Source organism: Phallusia mammillata, chromosome 4, assembly GCF_965637545.1.
Source record: "Phallusia mammillata chromosome 4, kaPhaMamm4.hap1.1, whole genome shotgun sequence".
Lineage (NCBI taxonomy): Eukaryota > Metazoa > Chordata > Ascidiacea > Phlebobranchia > Ascidiidae > Phallusia > Phallusia mammillata.
The window spans coordinates 8,789,062-8,813,576 of NC_137255.1; the positions used below are offsets into that span (position 1 = coordinate 8,789,062).

Genomic DNA, 24,515 nt, shown 5'->3' on the forward strand with positions numbered 1-24,515 from the left:
ATTTAAATATAGACACATAAGAGACAAGTTTGTTTTTCACACAAAGACCCCTTGATTCGATTAATTGACCAATTGTGATATTGAGTGTATAGCCCTAATGCAGGGGTCGCCAAACTTTATACATTTAAGAGCCATTCGGACCAATTTTACATCAAAAAAACTTGGGAGCCACAAAGCCGTTTTGAATTGGACTGGCACTGACACAAGCGTTTGTACTCTCACGAAACTCGACTTTTTGAAATATTAGATAACTGTTTGTTAACCTGCGCGCCGCCAGTTTGCCTCTTTCAAATTTTACGTTTTATGGTATAGAGGCGGTTAATTGTAGCTACTATACTAGAAGCGGGTTCGCTCATGCTATTGTGCCGCAATTTTCCTTGTCGATCTTTGTGTTCGTCTTATTCGCCACAGAAAGTGCTATCAAAACATTTGGTAATATCAAAAACTGAGTCTCACCAGAGGGATCAAAGAGGCGCATGCGAAAAAAAAGTTTCTGGAAGTTGAAAAGAACGCTGCAAACTTGTGCTTAGGTGTTGTTAACCAAAACAGCACATATAATTTGAATGTGGTTTGTTTCGAAAGACATATGAACCAGCGTTACCACAGTCATATACCGAACCGTCAACGAGTGCATATGTAAACAATTTAACTAAAATCAAAACTGCCAACTGCATAAAGCGACAGCCTCCACGTTGTACTGTTTTAAAGTTGTCACAAAACAATAATATTTACTCTAAAAGTTATCGCACAAATCTCAAGCTACCCTAAGTCTGCACAACATCACTGTCGATTACAAAACCAAGCAACATTTTTAGAAACTACACTTTTCAATTTAACCCTGCCACAAGCTGAACTAATGTTGAGGGAATATATCGTGTGGGAGATGTTTCAGTAAACGTTGTTAATAATCCGTGCAAGGCATTGTATACAAAGTATAAACTCCGTTTTTAACTATATGTTTTATTTGTTTGTAGTATTCATACGCCTGATTTTAGTCAAAGCGTAAAGTTGCATCTATTTGTTTTGTCTTACTTTCTATATGCTGTAATCTATGAAATTATCGTTGGTTTATTACGAGTAGGAAACTGACTTTTTAGCTTGTTAAAAGCTTGATCTGTATGATCTGTAATCTTTCAAAAAAACTGAATTGAGATAAATATATTTCGCCAATGCGGCATCTTCAGTGAGTTCTATTTAAATAAGATACAGAAGATGCTGCATAGGCGGAATATATTTATCTCAATTCAAAAGGATGGATGACTTAATGATTTATTAAATTTGAATCAATCATTTTGTGGTTTACTACAGTTTTCATCCACCAAGAAATCAACTGGGTGATGTCGGTTTAAAGTGTAAATGTCCTGTATTGTTATAATTCAACATTTAATAACGAATATTGCATCCGAAGATCGTTATGTGGCGTAATCACTGATGAAAGCTGGACAATGGTTCGTTCTTACAAACAATTGGGCTATGTTATTAAATGGCTCAGGCTTTATTATTACGAGTAACATACACAAATTTTAAGGCTTCTACAAATTATAACTTTTAGATATATTTCTGAAAAACCAGCGACAAACTATTGCATGAAGCGTTTATTGTTGAATGAACGATACATAGAAAATAAACTGCAGTTTGCCTTTTAAAACGACATAAAATGATCGTCAATGACATGAAAATCAATCACAGATGAAAACTCAATGTCATTTTGTTCACTTGTCAATCCAACTCAGAAAACATTTTAACAGGTCAAGTATTCGTGGCGCAGTGAGATATGGCCGTTCCACTTGGTGGGAAGAATTCGGAGTTTGTGAGCAGTGATAGGAAGATAAAACATGTTGGTAACCGGGCTGTTTCGATCGCTGTTACCGCTGAACAGCTGTGAATAAAATACAATCAACTTAATAAGATTTAGGGTAAAAAAACACCCTCTGACAAAAAATACCTAAAAAGAAGATAAGATTACGGAGTTTCTGTTAACAATAACTTAAAGTTGCATATTTTTGAGCTAATTTTTAATTTGGAAGTTGAAAAGGCTTGAATATGTCTTTTTTGTGCAACAAAAACCGGCAAAATACTTAGTTACAAGAAAATCAACGTAGTTTTTTCTTACTATTGCTGTTCCCGAATTTGCGTTCACAGTTTTCCATGTCAGATCGGCAGCCAAATACGACTCCTTGTATTCTGTCACCCACTGGTCATAGCTATTTCGTCCCTGAGTAACGACGCCAGTGATTGTAGTAGCTCCATCTAGGGCTACTTGAATCCATTGATTAGCATTATCTGCAAATAGGAAGACTTTCAAAAACGATATTCCCTACACAAAATGTATTTTTGTTCAAATCAATTAAGCTTAAATGCAAATGCTCTAAGTACTATTAATTGCAGAATATTCTTTAAAATTTGACTTCGTGCTAAAAAGTTTTATTAAATAACTGGTTAGTGCTCACCAAAAACCTGATTGACAATTGGCGTTTTTTTTTATAAACGCGTTGAAATAGAAAAAGGCGGACCATTCGGCTCAGAGTTGCAAGCGGGCCCGAAATCTGAGCCCGAACCCGGCCCGAACCCGAAAGTATAAGCCCGAAGCCCGGCCCGAACCCGAAACGTTTTTGAGAAGCCCGTTTAGGCCCGAAATTTTGATTGACAGGCCTATCCAAGAAAGCCTTGCAACAAAGTATGAGGAAGAAAAACAGAGAAAAGATAGTCAAGACATTTGTAACATATCCTTAATTCTGTGCATTGCGAAAGAAAGGGGTTACGCCACGAAGGAAAAATGACTTAATGTCTCTTGGCGAATGTTTCTGGTGAACTGACACGCGTGGCCCAGAGGGCCCCGGTTGAGAATCACTGACGTAGTTCATTGAACAGGGGCTAAGTCTGGGCTTAGCGAACTAAACAACGTCAACTAATGGCTTAACAAATTTAACATGGGCTAAGTAAGGGCTATATGGACAGATTGGGGGCGGGCTAAGCTGGCTGTGCGAGCGAAGCGGGAGTACAGTTTAGGCGTAACCGGGAAGAAGAAGGCTCAATAAAGCCATGTGCAGCAATGGTTTCTAAAGGACTAGGCCACTTACTAATAGTGCACAAATAAAAGCAATTTTACTTGAATTAAATATATGTGTCGGTTTACCTACTTTACTTTGGCATTATAAAGAAAACTATTGTTCGATGTAACAGACAATTTGATTTTTTTTTGAGAAGTTAACACAAGGGGTAGTTGAAGTATTGGACCTTTATTTTAAACCAAACAATAATAGGAATTGGGATGTTTATTGCTTGACAATGAAGCCTATTATCAAGCTTTAATGAAAAAACAACACAACATTTTACATGTCCTGCAATGCAGCTAAGACAAACAACTCCAGCGTTTTGGTCTTTGGCACGGTGTGCAGAGAGTAGGCTACAGACAGAATGTAAATGTGGACAAGTGCAAAAAAAATCATCTTAACTTTAAATCCACAACATACTTTTTATTATAATTTTTACTAACTATAGAGAGTACTGAATTGTTTAGAGGCCAAGGTTTACAACCAATAGCCGGTGTAATGTGCAGTTTTATCACGTTTCCACCATTTTGAAAAAATTTGACACACCCTGTAATTGAACCTAAAAATTTTTTGCACTGAAAAATAAATGTTTGCACCAAAACAATGTTTGCACTGAAAAATAAATGTTTGCACCAAAACAATGTTTGCACTGAAAAATAAATGTTTGCATCGAAAAATAAATGTTTGAACTGAAAAATAAATGTTTGCACTGAAAAAAATCAATGTCAGCCAAAAAGTTGTTGAATTGCACTTGTGGGCCACCGTACGTATTTTTACAAATGCATTTAAATAAAAAAGCAGGCTCATTCTGACCATACGCGTGTGCAAAAATTTTCTGGATTTTAGTTGAGAATATAGTCAGTTAAAAGTCATAACAAAACTTTTGGACGATTTTACTGACTTGTCGCAGCTGACCACGATCCAACCGTAACATCAGGAATAAAAGCTTGATAAAGTCTTGACCACTTTGGAGCATGTCGATGGTCAATATCTGGTCTCCAGTAAGACGATGCTGTAATAGCACTGTCGGGAATGTAATGGGTCTTAAGTCCCAACTTGCACAAACCATCTAAACAGTGTAAAGCAAAAAGTAGTAATATTTTTGAAAAATTTTAGTTTACTTTTGACAAATCAATGTTAGGCTTTAACAGGCATACAGCGGTCACTATTCAATAGTTTGCAATTTGCATGTTACATTTTCGTTTGTTTCGCATTAGTTTTTTTCTTTAATTTGCATAATCTGTCTGTTGTAAGAACTTCCATTATTCTCAACTTCACATGTTACCTTTATTGGCATGTATATTGATCTTGCTGAAATCGTTGCCTTCTGCAAAAATACAGAAAAAAAAACTAAACAGTTGTCTCGACAATCGTAACCCTACTGTCGCCCACCTTTTTTGCCATCACCACATGGACCTCCGCCTCCACAGCCACACCCACACCCACAGCCACACCCACATCCGTCTGAAACAGCGTGAAAATTATAAAAAGGTAGCTTACGGACGATTACTTAATGAGTGCCTGTTTTTTTTCAATAAAACATAATTAAGCTTAGTATAACCAGGTTTTTTTTAAAGGTTTTGTTTGGGTGACCGCTAAGTAGGTTTGAGAGACCGCAAGTGTTCATTTAAATACCAAAAAATAGTCATATTTGCAAAAAATAGCCATAAATCTAAATTTTGGGAAACTGCTGGAGAAATTTGACACCCAAAACACCTTAAAAAAAACAGTGAGTATAACTACTTACTGCACAAGGCTGCGACGGCGAGCAGAAGAACAATTTCTTTTAACATCTTTAAACAGTCTGGTTTGATTTTGACCAAGTAAATCCTGACAAAATGTGGCTTATATCCCACGCTGGGAATGTTTTGTCTAAGTACAAATTAGAACAACACAATCCATAACCCCATGAATAAGTAAAACTGCTTTTAGGCGCTTTAAAATTTATAAATACATTTGGATTTGATTTAAAAGCAAATATATTTTAAACCAAAACAGTAACCCTTTGACAATTAAAGATAAAAATATGTACAGGAAAATACTTTTACAACAAAGATATTCAGACGACAAAATCAAACCTTTCTTGTTGGTAACTTCGTGTGAAACGAATGGCTATCGAGACTTCTGTACCATTTATTAATCCGGTGGAAAATGTCACATTAATTAGTTAAAGCTGCACGCCGAAAGTTGATTTGAGTTTATCGTTTGACAAACGACCTTAATGTTTGCATGTCGCATGTGCTGGAATGTACATCAATCAGTTGACAGGGTTAAAAAACGGTTAAAGCGGTATCGTTTATAATAAAACCTAGTTTATTAAATACAAAATATTAATTGGCAAACTTACGTATATTTCGAAAAATGGAAAAGGGAAAAAGGGTTAAATTCTGAACATTTGCACAAACATAAGCGTTTTCAAGATAAAGGCTTATTTAAACCCAACAAGTCAAAAGGGTTGTTAACAATACATTTACGTTGAAATCCTGTCAAGAAAAAATGTTGTTGATTTCAATATGATAGCCGACAAAAGGGATTTCGAGTAACTGTGAATTTGCGTCTTAATTCCTAAGTTAGAAATTACATCTCGACTATGGCAGAAACAAACCTCGCAATGTTTCCAAGATTGCAATTTACTAATTACTTGTTTCAAGTGTACGTTCATCACAAAGCAATTAGGCAGATCGAGGAAATTTTGTTATTTTTGTCACTTTCTATTAAGGCGGCACTCCAGTGTTTTTCTTGCAGCCAACGAGGAGTTGGCATTGTGCTGCAAAAAACGTGCCATCGCAAAATAAAGTCGAGAAAAAATAGGAAATGGATTTCGGTACTTAGCGGTTTTCCGCTTCGTCGTTTTTATCGCAAGAAATTGAATGCTTTCTGGACATTGGTTCCTTCCTACAAACAGTTTTCTTTTTTCAACCAATTGTGTATTGGGACATGATGCTAAAAAAGCAGAAGATATGTTTGGGATTTCGAGCCAAAACAATTTGGTGTATCTCATTTAGCCCGCTTGGAATTTCAACCCGACTACTGCATTAGAATTCAAAACTGCCGTACACTAGTACAAAACTGTTAGCGTTATACAAGTCTGCTTGACGCAAGCGGGATTAGGTACACTAAACTATATGGTCGAGACAGCACTTCCATTGCGCATGTTTGTTTTGCAAGACACCGATCTTTACAATTAATGGGTTGTAAATTACAGTACGCCAGGTCCATTGAAGGCACCCGCATCGAATCAACCAAACATTTACCACCAAAAAAGGCAAGACACAGGCTAGAAAAATATAGCCTGCGGTGGGATTGGAACTTACGATAGAAGTCCTTCCGGGACTTGCGCTCTAGCTACGCAGCTTCAGTATTCTCCACATATCAGTAAATGCTTGATGACCGGCTGATTCGGTATGGCGTCTTCAATTAGCTTGTCATAATGTGATTTATATACGAGTGTACTGTAATCGCTGGTCTGCACAGGCGCTTCAGAGCTGATCCCATGCAGTTATGAATTGATTTTCATCCTAATTAATGGGTTGCATGCATGTTTTCAGGCGAAAATCATGGAAAAGTGTATAGAAACAACAAAGGATTTTGATAAATTTCAGAGGGTTGATAAGACAATCACTTATATTGTTCATTATATTTCGTGTCACAATCGTGCAGATACACATTCATTTTATATCTGCTTGCGTACTAATAAAAGATCGCTCTAGTTAATATGCTTTCACTCGATATCACATACAACAACTTTGAGCATGTTTAAACCATGACGTGTTTATTGTTGAATAATCAATACGTCGCAAATGAACTGCAGTTTGCCTTTATAAAACGACATGTAATGATCGTGAAAGTCATGGAAATCAATCACAGATGAAAACCAAATTCAAATTTTTTCACTTGTCAATCCAATTTAGAAAACTTTTTAACATGTCAAGTATTCGTGGCGCAGTGCGATATGGCCAAACCACTTAGTGGGAAGAATTCGGATTTTGTAGGCTATGATTGGTCGATAGAACATGTTCGTAACCGGGCTGCTTCGATCGGTGTTGGCACTGAACAGCTGTGAAAAAAATGCAATAAACCCAATAAGATTCTTTATCAAAAAGTCCCTCTGATGAAAAATACAGGAAAAGAAGATAAGATTACGAAGTTTCTGCCAACAAATACGTAAAGTTGCATAGTTTAGGCTAGTTTTTAATTCAAATGCAATTGAAAAGGCTGAAAAATGTATTTTTCGCATTTAAGCGTAACAAAAATGGCAAAATACTTAGTTACAAGAATATCGACATAGCTTTCCTTACTTTTATTGTTCCTGATCTGCCTGTTACAGTTTTCCATGTCAGATCGGTAGCCAAATACGAAACCTTGAATTCTGTCACCCACTGGTCATAATTATCCCGTCCCTGAGTAACGACGCCAGTGATTGTAGTAGCTTCTCTTAGAAATACTTCAATCCATTGATCAGCATTATCTGCATATAGGAAGATATAGAAAAACTGACATTAATTGCACAAAATATATTGTTAGGCAGAAAAAGGCAGATGCTCTAAAAACCATTAGTTGCGGAATATTTTTGTCTTAATTCGACTTACCAAAAGAGTTGTACAAAATGACTGTTGGTTTTGCAGTATTAATTTACGACAAATATTAAACAATGAGCCAATTTACCTATGTGGTGTTTTACTTTTTATGTACTCTTATGGTTTATGCTCAGGTTCATTGTGACCATCCGTATGTACGAATTTGTTTGGATTTCGGACATATGGTCAGTAAAATGTCTCAACAGAACTTTCGGTCACTTTTACTGACTTTGTTCAGCTGACCACGATCCACCCGAAACACCGAGAATATAAGCTTGATAAAGTCTTGACCACTTAGGACTAAACAAATCGTTCATCATTGAATCAAAATAAGACGATGCTGTTATAGCAGCGTCGCGAATGTAATGGTTTTGGAGTCCCAGCTTGCACAAAGAATCTAAAAATAATTAAAAAATGATTGTAAAATTTGTTTGTAAAGGCACAACGTTTTTAAATGTTTTAGTTTACTATTTACTAATGAATGATACAGCTAAACAGGCATTAAGCGGTAAGTATCAACTACTTTACGATCTACAATACACCGTTTTCGTTTGTTTCTCATTATTTTATTTTTTCAAATTTTACATATTCTGTTTGTTGCAGAGTCCTATTATTCTAGGCTCAACACGTTACCTCTATTGGCTTTGATATTGATCTTGCTGAAATCAATGCCTTCTGCAAAAACATTACCGCCATCACCACTGCTGCATTGATTTACGCATCCACACCCACACCCGTCTAAAACAGTGTGAAGTAGTATAAAGGTAGGGAAACAAAAAATTAAAAGAATAGAAACGGCAAATAAGAGAAACGAATAATTAAGTGATAATTTGTACTCCGACTTACTGCACAAGGCTGTAACCGCAAGGAGAAGAATAATTTCTTTTAACTTCTTTGAAGGGTCAGAATTAAATTTCAACAAGTTGTAAAAAATCCTGTAAAATAGTGCACACATATCACATTTGCAAAGTACCCCTATTTTGTACCCCTACAAAGTGCTGAATAAGATGTAAATCGTTTATTTTTTTCATTTAAAACAAAAAACCAAATGACAATAGAAAAAAAAGTACAACTTTTACCAAACAAATCACAGACATTCACACGATAAAAACTGTAACGTAGCTTTTTGGTCTAAATTTGCTATTTAAGCTATCATAGAACGCCACTTTAGAGTGTAATCTTACGTTAATGTACATTATTTTTCAAGCTTATGCTTATTATAGCCTGAGTTCACTATAGTTTACTTATGGCTTTTGTGTAAGAATTATGTATTTTAGCTAAGATTAAATTAGATTAGAAAGAGAAAACCTGTCTATAAACAAAACCTTGTTCCACTCCACCAAGTGATTTTATTAAAAGTAACACACAAACATTTATGATACAGAAGACGTAATGCTAAAACATTAAACTGCCAAATGGCAATAGTCTGTCACTACGCTCAAAGCAACTGCATTCAAGAATCGGACTTTACAACTGCCCGGTAAACAACACTGTCCAATATAACATAAAACAAAGACATATATACAATGTGGTGGGCGTAAAAAATGCAAGAAGTTGGCGTGCCTTTAGGGCGATACAACAGGCGAATATTTGCGATTAGATAATTAATTATTGTGGCGTTTTTTTAATTGCAAAAGGAACAATTTTACAATGATGTTGAACTATACCTAACATAGTATAAACGGTATGAATCTGTTTAAAAAATTCAAAGCAAATAGGCGATTCCTGCAGGCACAGTGGGTTTTATTACTAGTCACGTAAAATGCAGTAATTCTAACATGCTAATACAATTGTTAAAAATACACCACATATAAATCATTAACTACATATCAAAAAAGGACGTTTAACCTTACTTGTCAAAGTAGAATTGAAACATCCAGGATAAACGCCTGGTCAAGTCTTTCCCACTTAGGATTATGTCGATCGTCGACGTTTGGTCGCCAATTAGACGATGAAGTTATAGCACTGTCGGGAATGTAATGGGTCTTGAGTCCCAACTTGCATAAAGAAACTCTAATTATTTTACGAAAAAATGGTTAAAATTCGCCATATACACCTATGTTATAAAACAATTTTACATATAATACATTTTATGCGATTTGTACTAAAGGAAATTACCTCTGTTTGTTTCGACATTTATTTTGCCCAATCCTTTCATCGCCTTTGAAAAGAAAAAAGTGACTGTAGGAACGCTTTGTTTCTCGTCCGTTTATTGCAAGACACATCATAGAATGAAGCGTGCACACGATCCAACATCGCAAGTACCGTCGCTAGTCGCGTGTAGAGTGTAGTTTAAAGATACGCTACAAGACAATATAAAAAACAAGTAGTTGATGTTATTTTAACACAGTTGTATCACCAAACCATATCAAACACTGACCTTTTTTTAGCCAACGCGTCCACTACTCAGGCAATGGCATTAACATCAAAACAATGACAATCTGAAACAACGTAGAATATTTAAATAGGTGGTATAATTACTTTACAAAAAAAATACATTGCATTATACAATAAATCGACTTACCAACGAACAAGACCGAGACGGCTAACAAAATAAAAACTTTTTTTCTTATTTTGAAGTGTGTAAGGATTGAGTTGGCCGCGTGTTGTAATTTTTGGTTTTAAGAAAGTCTTTGCAACTCAAGCATTGACATCTTGAATAGTGCATGGAACTTATTTTAATAAAGATAAAAAATTAACATCAGTTTTAGATTAAAGCGTAAGTTTATGCAAAACAAATAATCTGTTCTTTGTTTACTTTTTTATTCTATATACACAAATGTGAAAAACCATGACCAGCAAAAACAGTGATAGGTGCTGGTGAATCAAATATTCACCTCACAGCACAAGTAAGATAACCTGTGAGACAACCATAATAATAATAAAAACGTGTGCAAAAGCAATTTTGCAACATTTTGACTAGTAATAGAGATAGTTGACAAATGTACAATAGTGGTGAGACATTCAGTTTATTGAATGTGCACAACATGACAACACATGCTTTTGGATGATTGCTTGAAGGTGTCCACCAAAACAACTCATCACCGCGAACTGAGGAATAATAATGATACACTGGGGACATCTGAAAAAGCAATAATTAAACAGTGATACGTGAGTAGCTAAACTAAAAAAGTCCAGGTGCCGTCCGGCTGCTATTGTTCCAGGAGTGTATTTTTTACTTGTTTTGTAAACATTTTTTAAGTGGGAACAACATTAAATTTAAGGTCTGTCTAGCATTTAGGACCTGTATACTTTATGGATTGTTGTATAATACTGCTGCTGTAAAATGGAATAGTACAACCACTTTCGGTTTGTCGAATACCTACACTATTGGTTACCAGTTTTCGGTTAAAGATATAGTCAAATGCTTGAGGTAATTTACCATTTGGGTGATTGTATAAATACGGTGCACACTCAAGTATAAACTGTTGCTCGTTTGTTAATATTTTACGATGTTTCAGCATTTCTTCCAGGTTATGAGATTTAAGTTAAATTTTATTTGCATTTTAACTATATCCAATTGTCATTGATAAACAGTTTAATAAAAACTGCAAGGACACCGAAAAAAACTATTGGTTATAGAGCCATAGGTCATGCACAAAAACTTGTTGCAGATACTTTGAATCTTACGCTTGAGGTTTTTATTGCCATGATACCAGCATGTTATTCCATAAATTATTGGACTTTACACAAGTGATTGATAAATGCAATGTAATGCTTGCTTAAAGGCCTTATTTCTATAGTTAAGTAATACATTCTTTTTCATTTTTTGCAAAATGTTTGTCGTTTGTTCTTTACATGACAAGCTGTCATGAATAGTTAGCCCAAGGAATTGCACAGGCTGTTGCTATGTGCTGGCCATTTATTTCCAACTTTAGTGTTGGCTCTGTTTTGGAGTTTGCAGGTCGAAAGTGCATTTTTTTGGTTATAAGACATTCATTTACTTTTACAAATTGCAAATTTACAGTGTTGAATAATGACTCTGTATCTCTATTTGCAAAAAGGAGGGTTGTGTCATCAGCAAACATGATTGCCTGTCCTGATGTTATACTGTTTGACAGATTATTAATGTGTAGTAGAAATAGTAACGGGCCACGATTACTTCCCTGGGGAACCCCACAACTTATTGGAAGGTTATTAGATGTTTCGTTGCAAAGTTGGACCCTTTGTTTTCGCTTAAAGAATTAACTCTTAAAGAAGTCTAAGGCAAAAAATGTTGTTAAAACGTTTTTCCCTTGTATTTTAGATAGGTTTGATAATTATCAGTAATAGACTTATAGGCCTTCAGTCACCAGCTGAGTTCATATCTCCATTTTTATGAACGGGTAGCCTACTACTTTTGGTGTTTCAAACTCCATTTTCCAAGCAACGGTTAAACATATGGCTCAGGAAATTAAATATACCCAGTGGTTGACATCTAATGACATTTGAAGGTAAACCATTTATCCCGCAGCTTAATTTTCTTTGTGTTTTATCAATAATTATCTTAATTTTACCAGGGCAAGTTGGAAAGAGAAAAAAGAGGATATGGACGTGGGTCCTACATACAGGCGACAAGAAGTTTTGGGCTTATTCAACTGTTCAATTGAAACCGCACTTTTGTATCGCAACACGACATAAACAAAATTTAATTAAACGTGAAGAAAATAGTTGCCAAACCACAATCTATGTCTAAATAATATTATTTCATATCACACAAACACAACACAATAAACCAACTTTGTTACATATTTTTTGTTACAATTATGGCCAAAACAGCTTCTTCTCTTATCAAATTTATTAAAATAATTGATTCAAATTTATAAGATAGTGAAGATGCCACATAGGCGAAATGTATTTATCTTAATTCATAAGGATGAATGAATTAATGATTTAATATTATTTAATCAATCAGCATAAGGATGATATGGCGCTATCATTAACGAAATTTGGACAGTGGTTCCTTCTTACAAACAATTAGGCTATGTTATTAAATGGCCTAGGCTATATTATTACGAGTGACACACTATTGCATGAAGCTTTTATTGTGGAATGAACGATATGTCGCAAATAAACTGCAGTTTGTGTTTATAAAACGACCTAAAATGATCGTAAATGACATGAAAATCAATCACAGATGAAAACTAAATGCCATTTGTTGTCACTTTCAATCCAATTGAGAAAACTTTTTAACAAGTAAAGTACTCGTGGCGCAGTGAGATATGGCCGTGCCACTTGTTGGGAAGAATTCGGAGTTTGTGGGCAGTGATTGGTAGAGAGAACATGTTGGTAACCGGGCTGTTTCGATCCTTGTTGCCACTAAACGGCTGTGGAAAAAACTCCATAAGATTCATTGTCAAAAAGCCCCTAACTTAAAAAATACAGTTTCTGATGACAAAAATATAAAGTTGCATATTTTTTGGGCTAATTTTTATTAAATGAAGTTGAAAAGGCTGGAATATATGCCTGTTTTCACATTCAAGCGTAACAAAAAACGGCAAAATACTTAGTTACAAGAAAATCAACGTAGTATTTTCTTACTATTGCTGTTCCTGAATTGTCTTTCACAGTTTTCCATATCAGATCCGCAGCCAAATACGAGACCTTGTATTCTGTCACCCACTGATCATATCTATTTCGTCCCTGAGTAACGACACCAGTAATTGTAAGTTAGTAGCTTCATCTAGGGCTACTTGAATCCATTGATTAGCATTATCTGCATATAGGAAGACTTAAAACGATATTAACTGCCCAAAATATATGTTTGGTCAAATCTAATAGGCTTAAAGGCTTTAAATACTATTAATTGCAGAATATTCTTTAAAATTTGACTTTGCGTCAAAAAGTCGTATTAAATAACTGTTGGTTTTGCAGCTTTAATATAATACAAATTAAGCCAATTCACTTGTTACTATGTTTGTAAAAAACAGTTCACCTGGTACTCGCAAATTATTTAAGCCTGTGGTTAGTATTCATCAAACATCCGATTTCAGCTGACAATTGTTTTGTTATATAAACGCGTTGAAATAGAAAAAGCAGGCTAGCTCTGACCACACGTAGTTAGGAAACTTTTTTGATTAGGGTTCAACATATAGTCAGTGAAAAGTCACTATCAAACTATCATATGAATTTATTAACTTGCTCCAGCTGCCCACGCTCCAACTGAAACATCAGGAACCATAGCTTCATCATCAAGTCTTTCCCACTTGGGAGCATGGTACCCATTTTAAATTGGTCCATTATAAGACGATACCGTAATAGCACCGTCGGGAATGTAATGGCGCCTAAGTCCCAACTTACACAAACAATCTAGAACGTGTAAAGTAAGATATATTTGTAAAATCTTTTTTGTAAAATTACGGAGGTTTTTTGCAAAATTTTAGTTTACTATTTATTATTGAATGTTAGACCTAAACAACGTCAAGCGGTCACTATTAGATACTTTACGATTCACAAGATACCGTTTTTGTTTGTTTCGCATTATTTTTTATCTAAATTTTACACATTCTGTTTGTTGTAGACACATATTATTCTCGACTTCATGTTACCTTTATTGGCCTGGATATTGATTTGGCTGAAATCGTTGCCTCCTGCAAAAAAACACTCGCCAAACGTGTCTCGCCAAACGTTGCCCTATTATTGCCCACCTTTTTTGCCATCTCCACTTTTACATTAACCTCCGCCTCCGCAGCCGCATCCACACCCACATCCACCTGAAGCAGTGTGAAAAATATAAAATTGTAGCTTACGAACGATCACTTAAGTGAGTGCCTGTTATTTTCAAAAAAAGTAATTAGTACAACTACTTACTGCACAAGGCTGCGAGGGCGAGAAGAAGAGCAATTTCTTTTAACATGTTTAAAGAGGCTGGTTTGAATTTCACCAAGTACAATCCTGGAAAAAAATGGAACTCATATATTACGTTTGAAAAAGTTTGTAAAAAAAACAAATTAAAACAAAACAATCCATAACCTACAAAGCTGTAAAAGTTCTGTAAGGCGTTTCAAAATTTAGAAATACTTTGAGATTTGAGATTTATAGCAAATATTTTAAAACCGAAACAGTAACTTTTTGACAGTTTAAGATAAAAAAAATGTATACAAGTAATTACATTCACAACAAAGATATTCAGATGACAAAATCAAAACATACCTTGTTGGTAACTTCGTGTGAAACGAATGGCTATCGGGTCTTCTGTACCATGTATTAATACCCGGTCGTAAAGGTTATCTTGATCAGTGAACTTCGCTGTACCGCGAAAGTAATTTGAGTTTATCGTTTGACAAATGACAGGTTTAGAACAGGGTTAAACCGGTTTCGTTTATGATAAAACTTAGCTTATCGGACACAAAATAACAAATGACACGCTTGCGTATATTCCGAAAAATAAAAATTGGGAAAAGAGGTAAAATTATTTTTTTTAAACATTTTTCACAAAAACAGTTGTTACCGATATGAACTTAACAAGTCAAGTAATTGTTAACAATACATTTACGTTTAAATTCTGTGGTTGTTGTTTAAAATACGATAGCTGCAAAAGGGATTTCGAGTAACTTTGAAGTTGCGCCTTAATTCCACAAAAAAACGTCTCGACTGTCAAAGCTCAACCTTGCAATGTCGCCAAAATATTGCTATTTTTACTTGTTTCGAGTGAACGTTTATTACAAAGCAATTAGGCAGTTCGAGGAGATTTTGTGATATTTTTGTTACTCCAGCACTTTGTTGCCAGCGCGTGCCACGATTTTTTTTCTTGCAGCAAACGAGGAGTTGACTTTGTGCTGCAAAAAACGTGTCATTGCGAAATAAAGTCGGGAAAAAATATGAAATGTATTTCGGTCCGTCTAACTTACCGGTTTTCCGTTTTAATCGTTATCATCGCAAGAAATTCAATTCCATCTGGACAGTGGTTACTACTTACAAACAGTTTTTTTTTCAACCAATTGTGTATTGGGACGCGTTGCTAAAAAAGCAGAAAACATGCTTGGGATTTCGAGCCAAACCAATTTGATGTATGCCATTTACCCCGCTGAAAATTGCAACCAGACTACTGTATTAGAATTCAGAATTGCCTTACAAATAAGTTAGCACAGTAGTGCGATAAAAGTTTGCGTGACACAAGCGAAATTATTTACACCCAACTATATGGTTGGGACAGCGTTCATTGCACATGTTTATTTTGCGGGCCGCGGCAATTAATGGCTTGTATTATTGATTTTCGTACCAGAGCTTATTCGTCTGGGTTTAGGAGGAACCAACTTGGATAAATAAGTTTATATTACACTCACCACTTTTCATTTAGTCAATAACATGTATGTTTTCAGTCAATTGGAAATAATGGACAAGTGTATAGAAACACCAAAGCTAAGAGTTGATAAAAAATCACTTATATTTTTTAATACATTTCCCGTCACCTTCGTACAGATACACAGTTATTTTGTATCTGCTTGCGTGGTAATATTAGATCGCCCTAGTTAATATGCTTTCAATCGAAATCAAATCCAGGAACTTAAAGCATCTTCAAACACTGTTCTTGTAACTTTGGACGTTGTTAATGAAATACTGATGTTGTTAATGAAATACTAGTGCAATACACTACTTGACAATGAAAAAACACCTTGACACATTATTGCATGAAGTATTTATTGTTGAATAAACAATAGGTCTATATAGCAAATAAGCTGCAGTTTTAGTCTATAAAACGACATAAAATGATCGTGAATTACACACAAATCAATCACAGGTGAAAACTAAATGCCATTTTGTTCACTTGTCAATCCAACTCAGAAAACATTTTAACAGGTCAAGTATTCGTGGCGCAGTGCGATATGGCCGTGCCACTTGGCGGGAAGAATTCGGAGTTTGTGGGCAGTGATTGGTAGATAGAACATGTTGGTAACCGGGCTGTTTCGATCGCTGTTGCACCTGAACAGCTGTGAATGTAATACAATAAACTCCATCAGATTTATTGCCGAAACTTTAAAATTAAGTTGACAAGGCTTGAATATGCCTTCTTCGCATTCAAGCGTAACAAAAAAACGACAAAATACTTAGTTACAAGAACGTAGTTTTTTTCTTACTACTGCTGTTCCTGAATTGTCGTTCACAGTTTTCCAGGTCAGATCAGCAGCCAAATACGAGACCTTGTATTCAGTCACCCAGTGATCAAGATCATTTCGTCCCTGAGTAACCACCCCAGCAATCGTGGTAGCTTTTTTCAATTTTATTTCAATCCATTGATTAGCGTTATCTGCATGTTAGAAGACTTTGAAAAACGACATTAATGGCAAAAAAACACAGTTTAGGCAAAAATTCAAATGAAAAGAAGATGCTGAAAAAAACATTTATTGAAAAATAATCATTAATAGTTTAATCATTTGTATTTATTTATTGACCAAATATGGTTTTCTTCTGATGAAGGTTAAAACTATTCTATGAAATATTATCGACCGAACAAAAAGTTGTTTTAAAACCCTTGGGTTTTGCAGCTTTAATTTGCTACCTTCAAAAAAACATTTGATATCAATCCAATTTACCCATGTGGTATCAATTAGTTGATTAAGCACCTGATCAGTGTTTACTTTTTGTACGAAAACTTTCTTACTGAAAATTAATGCTTTTTATAAACCCGTTCGCTCATACTGACCATACGTATTTACTATAATTTTTATGGATGTCAGTTACAAAAAGTTGGGTAAATATATTTTGTTTAAAGCCAAAACTTTTGATTGATTTAACTGACTTGCTCCAGCTGCCCACGCTCCAATCGAAACACCAGAAATAAAAGCTTGATAAAGTCTTGACCACTTGGGAGCATGCGTTTCATCGATACCTGTTCCCCAATAAGACGATGCTGTAATAGCCCCGTCGGGAATGTAAAGGGTCTGTAGTCCCAGCTTGCACAAAGGATCTAAAAAAGTGTAAAGCAGGCCTGCACAACATACGGCCCGCGGGTCGCATGCGGCCCGCGAAGGCTTTTAGTGCGGCCCGCAAGAAAATTTTAAAATACTTTACATTGAACCAAAAAAACGTTATGCCGCCATGCATTCGATTTTGTGTAATAATAACATTTTCCTCTATTGGACTTCTAAATGAGTAATCTTACTTCTATTCATTGTTTTATTAATTACAAAACAATCCCATCTTTGTTTCACACGCAAAGCTTGGTTATAGCGTTTAGTATCAATAGTAGAGCCTAGTCTAATCTTATGTGCGCGGGCAAGTGGGCTATTTTAGGATTGTCCAAAATGGCTGAAAACAAGAAAAGAAAGATTGAAAGTGAAGGCAGAGTGTTTAATCCGGAGTGGACAAGCAAATACTTATTCGCAGTGGTAAAGACAAAAATAATGTGTCTTGTCTGTCGAAATGTAATTTCCGTTCCGAAAGAGTATAACCTCAGACGCCATTTCGAAGGTAATCACCCGGACCTCACAAAATTAGATGCCAGTGAAAAGAGTCTTAAAGCAGAGAGTTTACGTAAGAAACTTTGCTCGGAACAAAACTTGTTCAAGCTTCCGGGGAATGAAAGTGTATCTGTTACCAAAGTGAGTTTTGAGATAGCCAGGAAATTGCTGCTGCAGGAAAAAGTTTCACAGAGGGCGAGTTTGTTAAAAAATGCATGTTGAGTGCTGTTTCATCGATTTGCCCCAAACATCTTGATAAATTTCGAAAAATTAGCCTATCTCGATCAACTGTACAAAGAAGAGTTGAAGATATTGCACAAAACTTTACCGACCAGCTGCATGAATAAATTAAAGGATTCGCATTCTATTCGTTGGCTGTGGATGAAAGCACAGATTGTACTGATACAGCACAGCTTTTGATGTTTATAAGAGGAATTGATGACAATTTCAACATATCTGAGGAGCTTGCTGGTATGCAGTCTATGAAAGGTCGGACAACTGGAAAAGAAATCTGCAACGAAATCGTTGATTGCATTACTACCAAATTATCCAGTGATTTCAAAAATTTGGTTGGAATGTACACTGACGGTACTCCTGCTATGTGTGGTTCTAAAAATGGAGCAATGGCTTGTCTGCAATCATTTATCGGCAGAAAAATAATTTGTCACCACTGCATCATACACCAACAGGTGTTATGTAGCAAGGTATTGCAATTTGACCATGTAATGTCTGTTGTTGTTTCCATTGTAAATTACATCCGAACCAGGAAACTGAAGCAACGACTATTTAAATCGTTTCTTGAAGAAGCTGGTGCAGAATATGGTGACGTGGTGTACCATACAGATGTGAGGTGGCTAAGCCGAGCAAAAGTGTTGAAAAGGTTCGTAGGCTTGAAAGAGGAAATAACAAGTTTTCTTAAAACAGATGCGCAAACGCGATTTTCCGAGCTCAATGATTCGTCTTGGAACGAAGATTTGTGTTTTCTTTGCGACATTACTTCACATTTGAATGAGCTCAACATTAGGCTTCAAGGAAAAGGAGCACTTGTTTTCGAATTTCTTGTTGCAATAAATGGATTCAAAGCCAAGTTGAGACTTTTCAAAAGTCAACTGTTAAAAGGAATGTTGGTACATTTTCCGACCTGTTCGCAGCATATTTCGCAAGAGAGGCATTTGGCTACAGGAACTAAATACGCCCAACAAATCGAACTCCTTATTAAAGAATTTAACGACCGGCTTTCTCTTTCCTGTGAAGAAAAACTGCAGCTTAAAATCGTCGAAAACCCGTTTTTCATAGATTCGGAACAGGCACCTTCACATTTGCAAATGGAGGTTATTGATTTGCAGGCTTCATCTTTACTTAAAAGAAAACACGAAGAAAGCAATTTGCAAGACTTTTACAAGTGTTTGCACCAAAAAAAGTTTAAAAATTTGGTAACTCTCGCAAAACAAATGTTTAGCTTATTCGGCAGCACTTACATCTGTGAACAAACTTTCTCTGTATTAAACTTTAATAAAAACAAACAGCGATCTTCACTTACTGATGGACATTTGCAAGATATTCTAAAAATTTCAAGTTCCAGTCTCGTGCCTGATTACGACGCGCTTGTTGCCAACAAAAGATGCAACATCTCTTATTGAATTTTAGTTACAAATTGTGTTCTTTGGGTTGTTGTTGATGCTTAAGAAAATTTATTCGTTCATGTGATATTGTTTGTCAGCGACGAAAGATAGCTAATAAAAAACGTCGTATGAAATCAGCTCTGTTATAACTATAAGAGATAGACAGAACAAATTTCAAATTTTGCCTTGGTTATAACAGTTATATCCAGCATGACCGATACGATTTCAAACAGTATTGTGGTACACTCCAATAGAGTTATCATAGACTTATATAGGGACGTACGGTTTCCGGCCAAGTGCTCGCCGATTTTACTTTAAAAACATTTAAAATACGTTAGCATGCGGCCCGCGAAACATTTATGTGTTCCGTTGTGGCCCTTGCGTTGTTTTGAGTTGTGCAGGCCTGGTGTAAAGTAAGAAATGGTTGTAAAATATTTTTGTGATATTGAGGAAGTTTATTTCAACGAATTTGGTTAACTATTTACTAATGTATGTTAGACCTAAATAGGAACAATGCGTTCACTATTTATAACTTTACGATCTACAAGACACCAATTTCGTTTCTGCACAAACATATCACATGTTACCTCTATTGGCCTGGATATTGATTTTGCTAAACTCGTTGTCTCCTGTGAAAAGGGTAGAATCATTTAAATCAGACATTTTAACAAATCCATTTTACCACCAACCTTTTTTTGCCATCACACCGATCACAACACTGGCTTCCACATCCACATCCGCCTGGAAAACGTACAGTATTTAAATAGGAAGTCAAGACCAAAGTGGATATCGTTTATAACCGTATTTTTTACAACATCATTTATGTTTATCGCTAAAATTTAATGAAACTAAACTTACTGCAAAATGTTGTGATTGCCAGCAAATCTAAAACTTGTTTAAGCATTTTTAAGTTTCAAATTTAATTTAGACTTCAAAATGTTCTGCAAAACATTAACAGTTTATTTTTACACTGGTTTGCTAGGTGCAAAAAAGTCCATTAATGACGCAAATAAGTATGAAAAATCTTTGCAAAACTAAAAAAAAGAGTTTTAAAACTAAAACCATCTATCAAATAAACATATATAATTTGCTTTAGTTCAGCAAAGGCTATGATCACAACAGCTTCTTAAACCAGCATTTATACCCAGCGTTGGAGTCCCACTGTCTGGATAACTGCCCAAAACCGGCAATTAGAGGTAGTAAATAGAATAATGGATCATGCACATTCTTTACGCTGATCATTATGTAGTTTCGATCACTTGTCAAATCTGGACAGTGGTTTTTCCCCACATTACATTTTGCTGTTTTTTTTACCCCACTGCACACAAATCTAGCATTTAAAGGGTAGCAGTGTTAATATTCGCACCAGTTGGAGAAACTTTCACCTTAGTTTAGGACAGTGGTTCCAAACCTTTTTTTTACATAATTTTTGATAAATCAAGGAATATGCCCAATATATGACTTTTTGAATTAAGACTCTCAGTGGATTCAGATATAAGTTGGTTGTTACATGGGTTGTTAAATGAGGCTTTCGGAACCTATACTGACAGTCATTAAAGAAATGAGTAGATTTTAAAAATGAATAGACTCTATTCCAAACCAGCCTTTCTATTACTTTGGATAAGTTTGAGAGCCGATCAACTCTTTTTCGGATTGTAAGAAGTTTTGCCCCTTTTAAATCATTTAAAAGAATACCAGTTTGAAATTACAGATTAATAACATGACTAAGACCAAATATTACGTTTTTAGTAAAAGATTAAATTTATTTTACAGGAATTTTATCAAAACCACAACTCAGTTTTGGTTTCATGAAATAAGTATATGGTAGCACAAAGTTCATGAGGACAGGTTGGGAACAGGAAAATGGAATTGGAGTCTTGTTTCATGTATGAATCAAAATGTTTTTTTGGAGGGTCAAGTTTCAAACCCTTATCCTTTGTAACTTTGCCGAAGTATTGATTAAACTGACTTTACTCGAAGTCACATCCAGAAACGTAAAATATTTTCAAACTTTGTTCCTTTAACTTTGGACTTAAGTTGTCAAAACAATAACGGTGCAATTACGCAATAAAAAAAACACTGACACATTATTGCATGAAGTGTTTATTGTTGAATGAACGATATGTCGCAAATAAACTGCAGTTTGCCTTCATAAAACGACGTACAACGATCGTGAAAAACATGAAAATCAATCATAGATGAAAATGAAATGCTTTTTTTTTCATTTGTCAATCCAACTCAGAAAACTTTTCAACAAGTCAAGTATTCGTGGCGCAGTGAGATATGGCTGTGCCACTTGGTGGGAAGAATTCGGAGTTTGTGGGCAGTGATTGGTTTGTAGAACATGTTGGTAACCGGGCTGTTCCGATCGCTGTTAGCACTGAACAGCTGTGAATTAAATACAATAAACTCAATAAAATCCATTGTCAAAAAAGCCCTTTTGATAAAAAAAAAACTACAGGAAAAGAAGGTAAGATGACGGAGTTTCTGCTACAGAACCGTGAAGTTGCGTATTGTTAGGGCTAATTTCTAATTTAAAATAATTCAAAAACTGGAATATGCCTTTTCGCATTCAAGCGTAAAAAAAACGGCAAAATTTGTAGTTGCCATTTTTTAGTAAGAAAACCAACGTAGTTTTTTCTTACCATTACTGTTCCTGAATTGTCGTTCACAGTTTTCCATGTCAGATCGGCAGCCAAATACGAGACCTTGTATTCTGTCACCCACTGGTCATGGCTGTTCCGTCCCTGAGTAATGACCCCAGTGATTGTTTTAGCTTTTCCTAAATCTACTTGAATCCATTGATCAGCATTATCTGCATAGAGGAAGACTTTGAAAAACGACAATATATTTTTGGGCGAATCAATTAAACGTACATGCTTCAAGTACTGTTAGTTGCTAAATATTTTTTTAATTTGACTTTGTATCAAAAAGTTGTATTACATAACTGTTAGTTTTGCAGGTTCAATTTACTACAAATGTTTATCATGTAGCCAGTTTACCTATGTGGTGTTTACTTATTAATATGTTTGTAAAAAAATCCAATACTCTTTATTTATTTAAGCTCGTGATTGTTGTTTCCTTTGCACAAAAGCCTAATTGTTTGCTGACAATTGACACTTATTTTTACAAATGCATTGAAATAAAAAAGCAGGCTCATTCTGACCATACGCGTGTGTAAACATTTTTTGGGTTTTAGTTGAGAATGTAGTCAGTTAAAAGTCATAACAAAACTTTAAGACGATTTTACTGACTTGTCGCAGCTGACCACGATCCAACCGTAACATCAGGAATAAAAGCTTGATAAAGTCTTGACTACTTCGGAGCGTGTCGATGGTCAATATCTGGTCTCCAGTGAGACGATGCTGTAATAGCACTGTCGGGAATGTAATGGGTCTTAAGTCCTAACTTGCACAAACCATCTAAACAGTGTAAAGCAAAAAATAGCAAGTTTAGTAAAATATTTTTGAAAAATTTGAAAAAAATTCAGTTTCTTTTTTTTAAATCAATGTTAGGCTTCGACAGGCATAAAGCAGTCACTATTCAATAGTTTGCAATTTGCAAGTTACCATTTTCGTTTGTTTCGCATTAGTTTTTTTCTTTAATTTCCATAATCTGTTTGTTGTAAGAACTTCCATTATTCTCAACTTCACATGTTACCTTTATTAGCCTGGATATTGATCTTGCTGAAATCGTTGCCTCCTGCAAAAATACAGAAAAAAAATAAACAGTGGTCTTGAGTCAATCGCAACCCTACTGTCGCCCACCTTTTTTGCCATCACTGCATTGACCTCCGCCTCCACAGCCGCATCCACACCCACATCCGTCTGAAACAGCGTGAAAATTCTAAAAAGGTAGCTTACGGACGATTACTTAGCTGAGTGCCTGCTTTTTTTCAAAAAATGCATTATTAGTAAGTTACATCGACTTACTGCATAAGGCTGCGAGGGCGAGCAGAAGAGCAATTTCTTTTAACATCTTAAAAGAGGCTGGTTTGAATTTCACCAAGTACAATCCTGAAAAAAAGGAACTCATATATTACGTTTGAAATTTTTTGTCTAAAAAATTGTACCAATTAAAACAACACAATCCATAACCCCATGAAACAGTAAAACTGCTGTAAGGCGTTTTATAATTTAGATATACATTTGGATTAGAGATTAAAAGCAAATAGTTTTAAGCCAAGACATTAACCCTTTGACAATTAAAGATAAAAATATGTACAGGTAAATACTTTTACAACAAAGATATTCACACGACAAAATCAAACCTACCTTGTTGGTAACTTCTTGTGAAACGAATGGCTATCGAGACTTCTGTACCATGTATTAATACCCGGTGGAAAATATCACATTAATTAGTAAAAGCTGCACCGCGAAAGTTAATTGAGTTTATCGTTTGACAAACGACCTTAATTTTTGCATGTCGCACGTGCTGGAACGTTCATCAATCAGTTGACAGGGTTAAAAAAGGGTTAAACCGGTATCGTTTATAATAAAACTTAGTTTATTAAATACAAGATATTAATTGACACACTCACGTATATTCCGAAAAATGGAAAAGGGAAAAAGGGGTAAAATTCAGAACATTTGCACAAACATAATCGTTTTCAAGATAAAGGCCTATTTAAACCCAACAAGTCAAAAGGATTGTTAACAATACATTTGCGTTAAAATCCTGTGAAGGAAAAATGTTGTTGATTACAATATAATAGCGGACAAAAGGGATTTGGAGTAACTGTGAATTTGCGTCTTAATTCCTAAGTTAGAAATTACATCTCGATTATGACTAAAACATAATTTATCATAGCTGAACCTTGCAATGTCGCCAAGATTGCAATTTACTAATTACTTGTTTCAAGTGAACGTTCATCACAAAGCAATT

At 35.2% G+C, this 24,515-nt stretch overlaps 3 protein-coding genes and 3 pseudogenes across 3 annotated transcripts; 1 reads left to right on the forward strand and 5 right to left on the reverse strand.

The window, feature by feature from the left end:
* Positions 1-1,741: 1,741 nt before the first annotated feature.
* LOC145224303 (lactadherin-like) lies at positions 1,742-4,846 on the reverse strand. Its single transcript, XM_080090768.1, has 6 exons — positions 4,801-4,846; positions 4,446-4,517; positions 4,339-4,380; positions 3,955-4,122; positions 2,114-2,283; positions 1,742-1,879 (listed from the first exon to the last, which is right to left on the reverse strand). The coding sequence occupies exons 1-6, from the start codon at positions 4,844-4,846 to the stop codon at positions 1,742-1,744; spliced, it is 636 nt and encodes a 211-aa protein (XP_079946894.1).
* A 2,109-nt stretch (positions 4,847-6,955) lies between these two features.
* Positions 6,956-8,585, reverse strand: LOC145223414 (lactadherin-like). The gene is made up of 5 exons (XM_080089842.1): positions 8,477-8,585; positions 8,264-8,368; positions 7,860-8,027; positions 7,352-7,521; positions 6,956-7,110 (listed from the first exon to the last, which is right to left on the reverse strand). The coding sequence occupies exons 1-5, from the start codon at positions 8,583-8,585 to the stop codon at positions 6,973-6,975; spliced, it is 690 nt and encodes a 229-aa protein (XP_079945968.1). The 3' UTR covers positions 6,956-6,972.
* A 4,213-nt stretch (positions 8,586-12,798) lies between these two features.
* Positions 12,799-14,465, reverse strand: LOC145224304 (lactadherin-like; annotated as a pseudogene).
* A 1,890-nt stretch (positions 14,466-16,355) lies between these two features.
* Positions 16,356-17,721, reverse strand: LOC145223415 (retinoschisin-like). Its single transcript, XM_080089843.1, has 4 exons — positions 17,712-17,721; positions 17,349-17,516; positions 16,687-16,856; positions 16,356-16,539 (listed from the first exon to the last, which is right to left on the reverse strand). The coding sequence occupies exons 1-4, from the start codon at positions 17,719-17,721 to the stop codon at positions 16,402-16,404; spliced, it is 486 nt and encodes a 161-aa protein (XP_079945969.1). The 3' UTR covers positions 16,356-16,401.
* On the forward strand, positions 17,661-19,523 carry LOC145224298 (EPM2A-interacting protein 1-like; annotated as a pseudogene).
* A 2,326-nt stretch (positions 19,524-21,849) lies between these two features.
* On the reverse strand, positions 21,850-23,609 carry LOC145224302 (lactadherin-like; annotated as a pseudogene).
* Positions 23,610-24,515: the final 906 nt, after the last annotated feature.

What these genes read in the sequence shown, in the direction of transcription:
- LOC145224303 (XM_080090768.1), bottom strand. Translation starts at nt 4,846, where the DNA reads ATGTTAAAAGAAATTGTTCTTCTGCTCGCCGTCGCAGCCTTGTGCA. An exon ending in ATGTGGTGATGGCAAAAAAG is followed by an intron (nt 4,381 to 4,445) that starts GTGGGCGACAGT and finishes GTATTTTTGCAG; the next exon opens with AAGGCAACGATTTCAGCAAG. An exon ending in CAAATTCGGGAACAGCAATA is followed by an intron (nt 1,880 to 2,113) that starts GTAAGAAAAAAC and finishes TTTTATTCACAG; the next exon opens with CTGTTCAGCGGTAACAGCGA.
- LOC145223414 (XM_080089842.1), bottom strand. Translation starts at nt 8,585, where the DNA reads ATGTGTGCACTATTTTACAGGATTTTTTACAACTTGTTGAAATTTAAT. An exon ending in TGCGGTTACAGCCTTGTGCA is followed by an intron (nt 8,369 to 8,476) that starts GTAAGTCGGAGT and finishes ACACTGTTTTAG; the next exon opens with ACGGGTGTGGGTGTGGATGC. An exon ending in CAATATCAAAGCCAATAGAG is followed by an intron (nt 8,028 to 8,263) that starts GTAACGTGTTGA and finishes AATTATTTTTAG; the next exon opens with ATTCTTTGTGCAAGCTGGGA.
- LOC145223415 (XM_080089843.1), bottom strand. An exon ending in AGCGTGGGCAGCTGGAGCAA is followed by an intron (nt 16,857 to 17,348) that starts GTCAGTTAAATC and finishes TCTAACATGCAG; the next exon opens with ATAACGCTAATCAATGGATT. An exon ending in ACAATTCAGGAACAGCAGTA is followed by an intron (nt 16,540 to 16,686) that starts GTAAGAAAAAAA and finishes TTACATTCACAG; the next exon opens with CTGTTCAGGTGCAACAGCGA.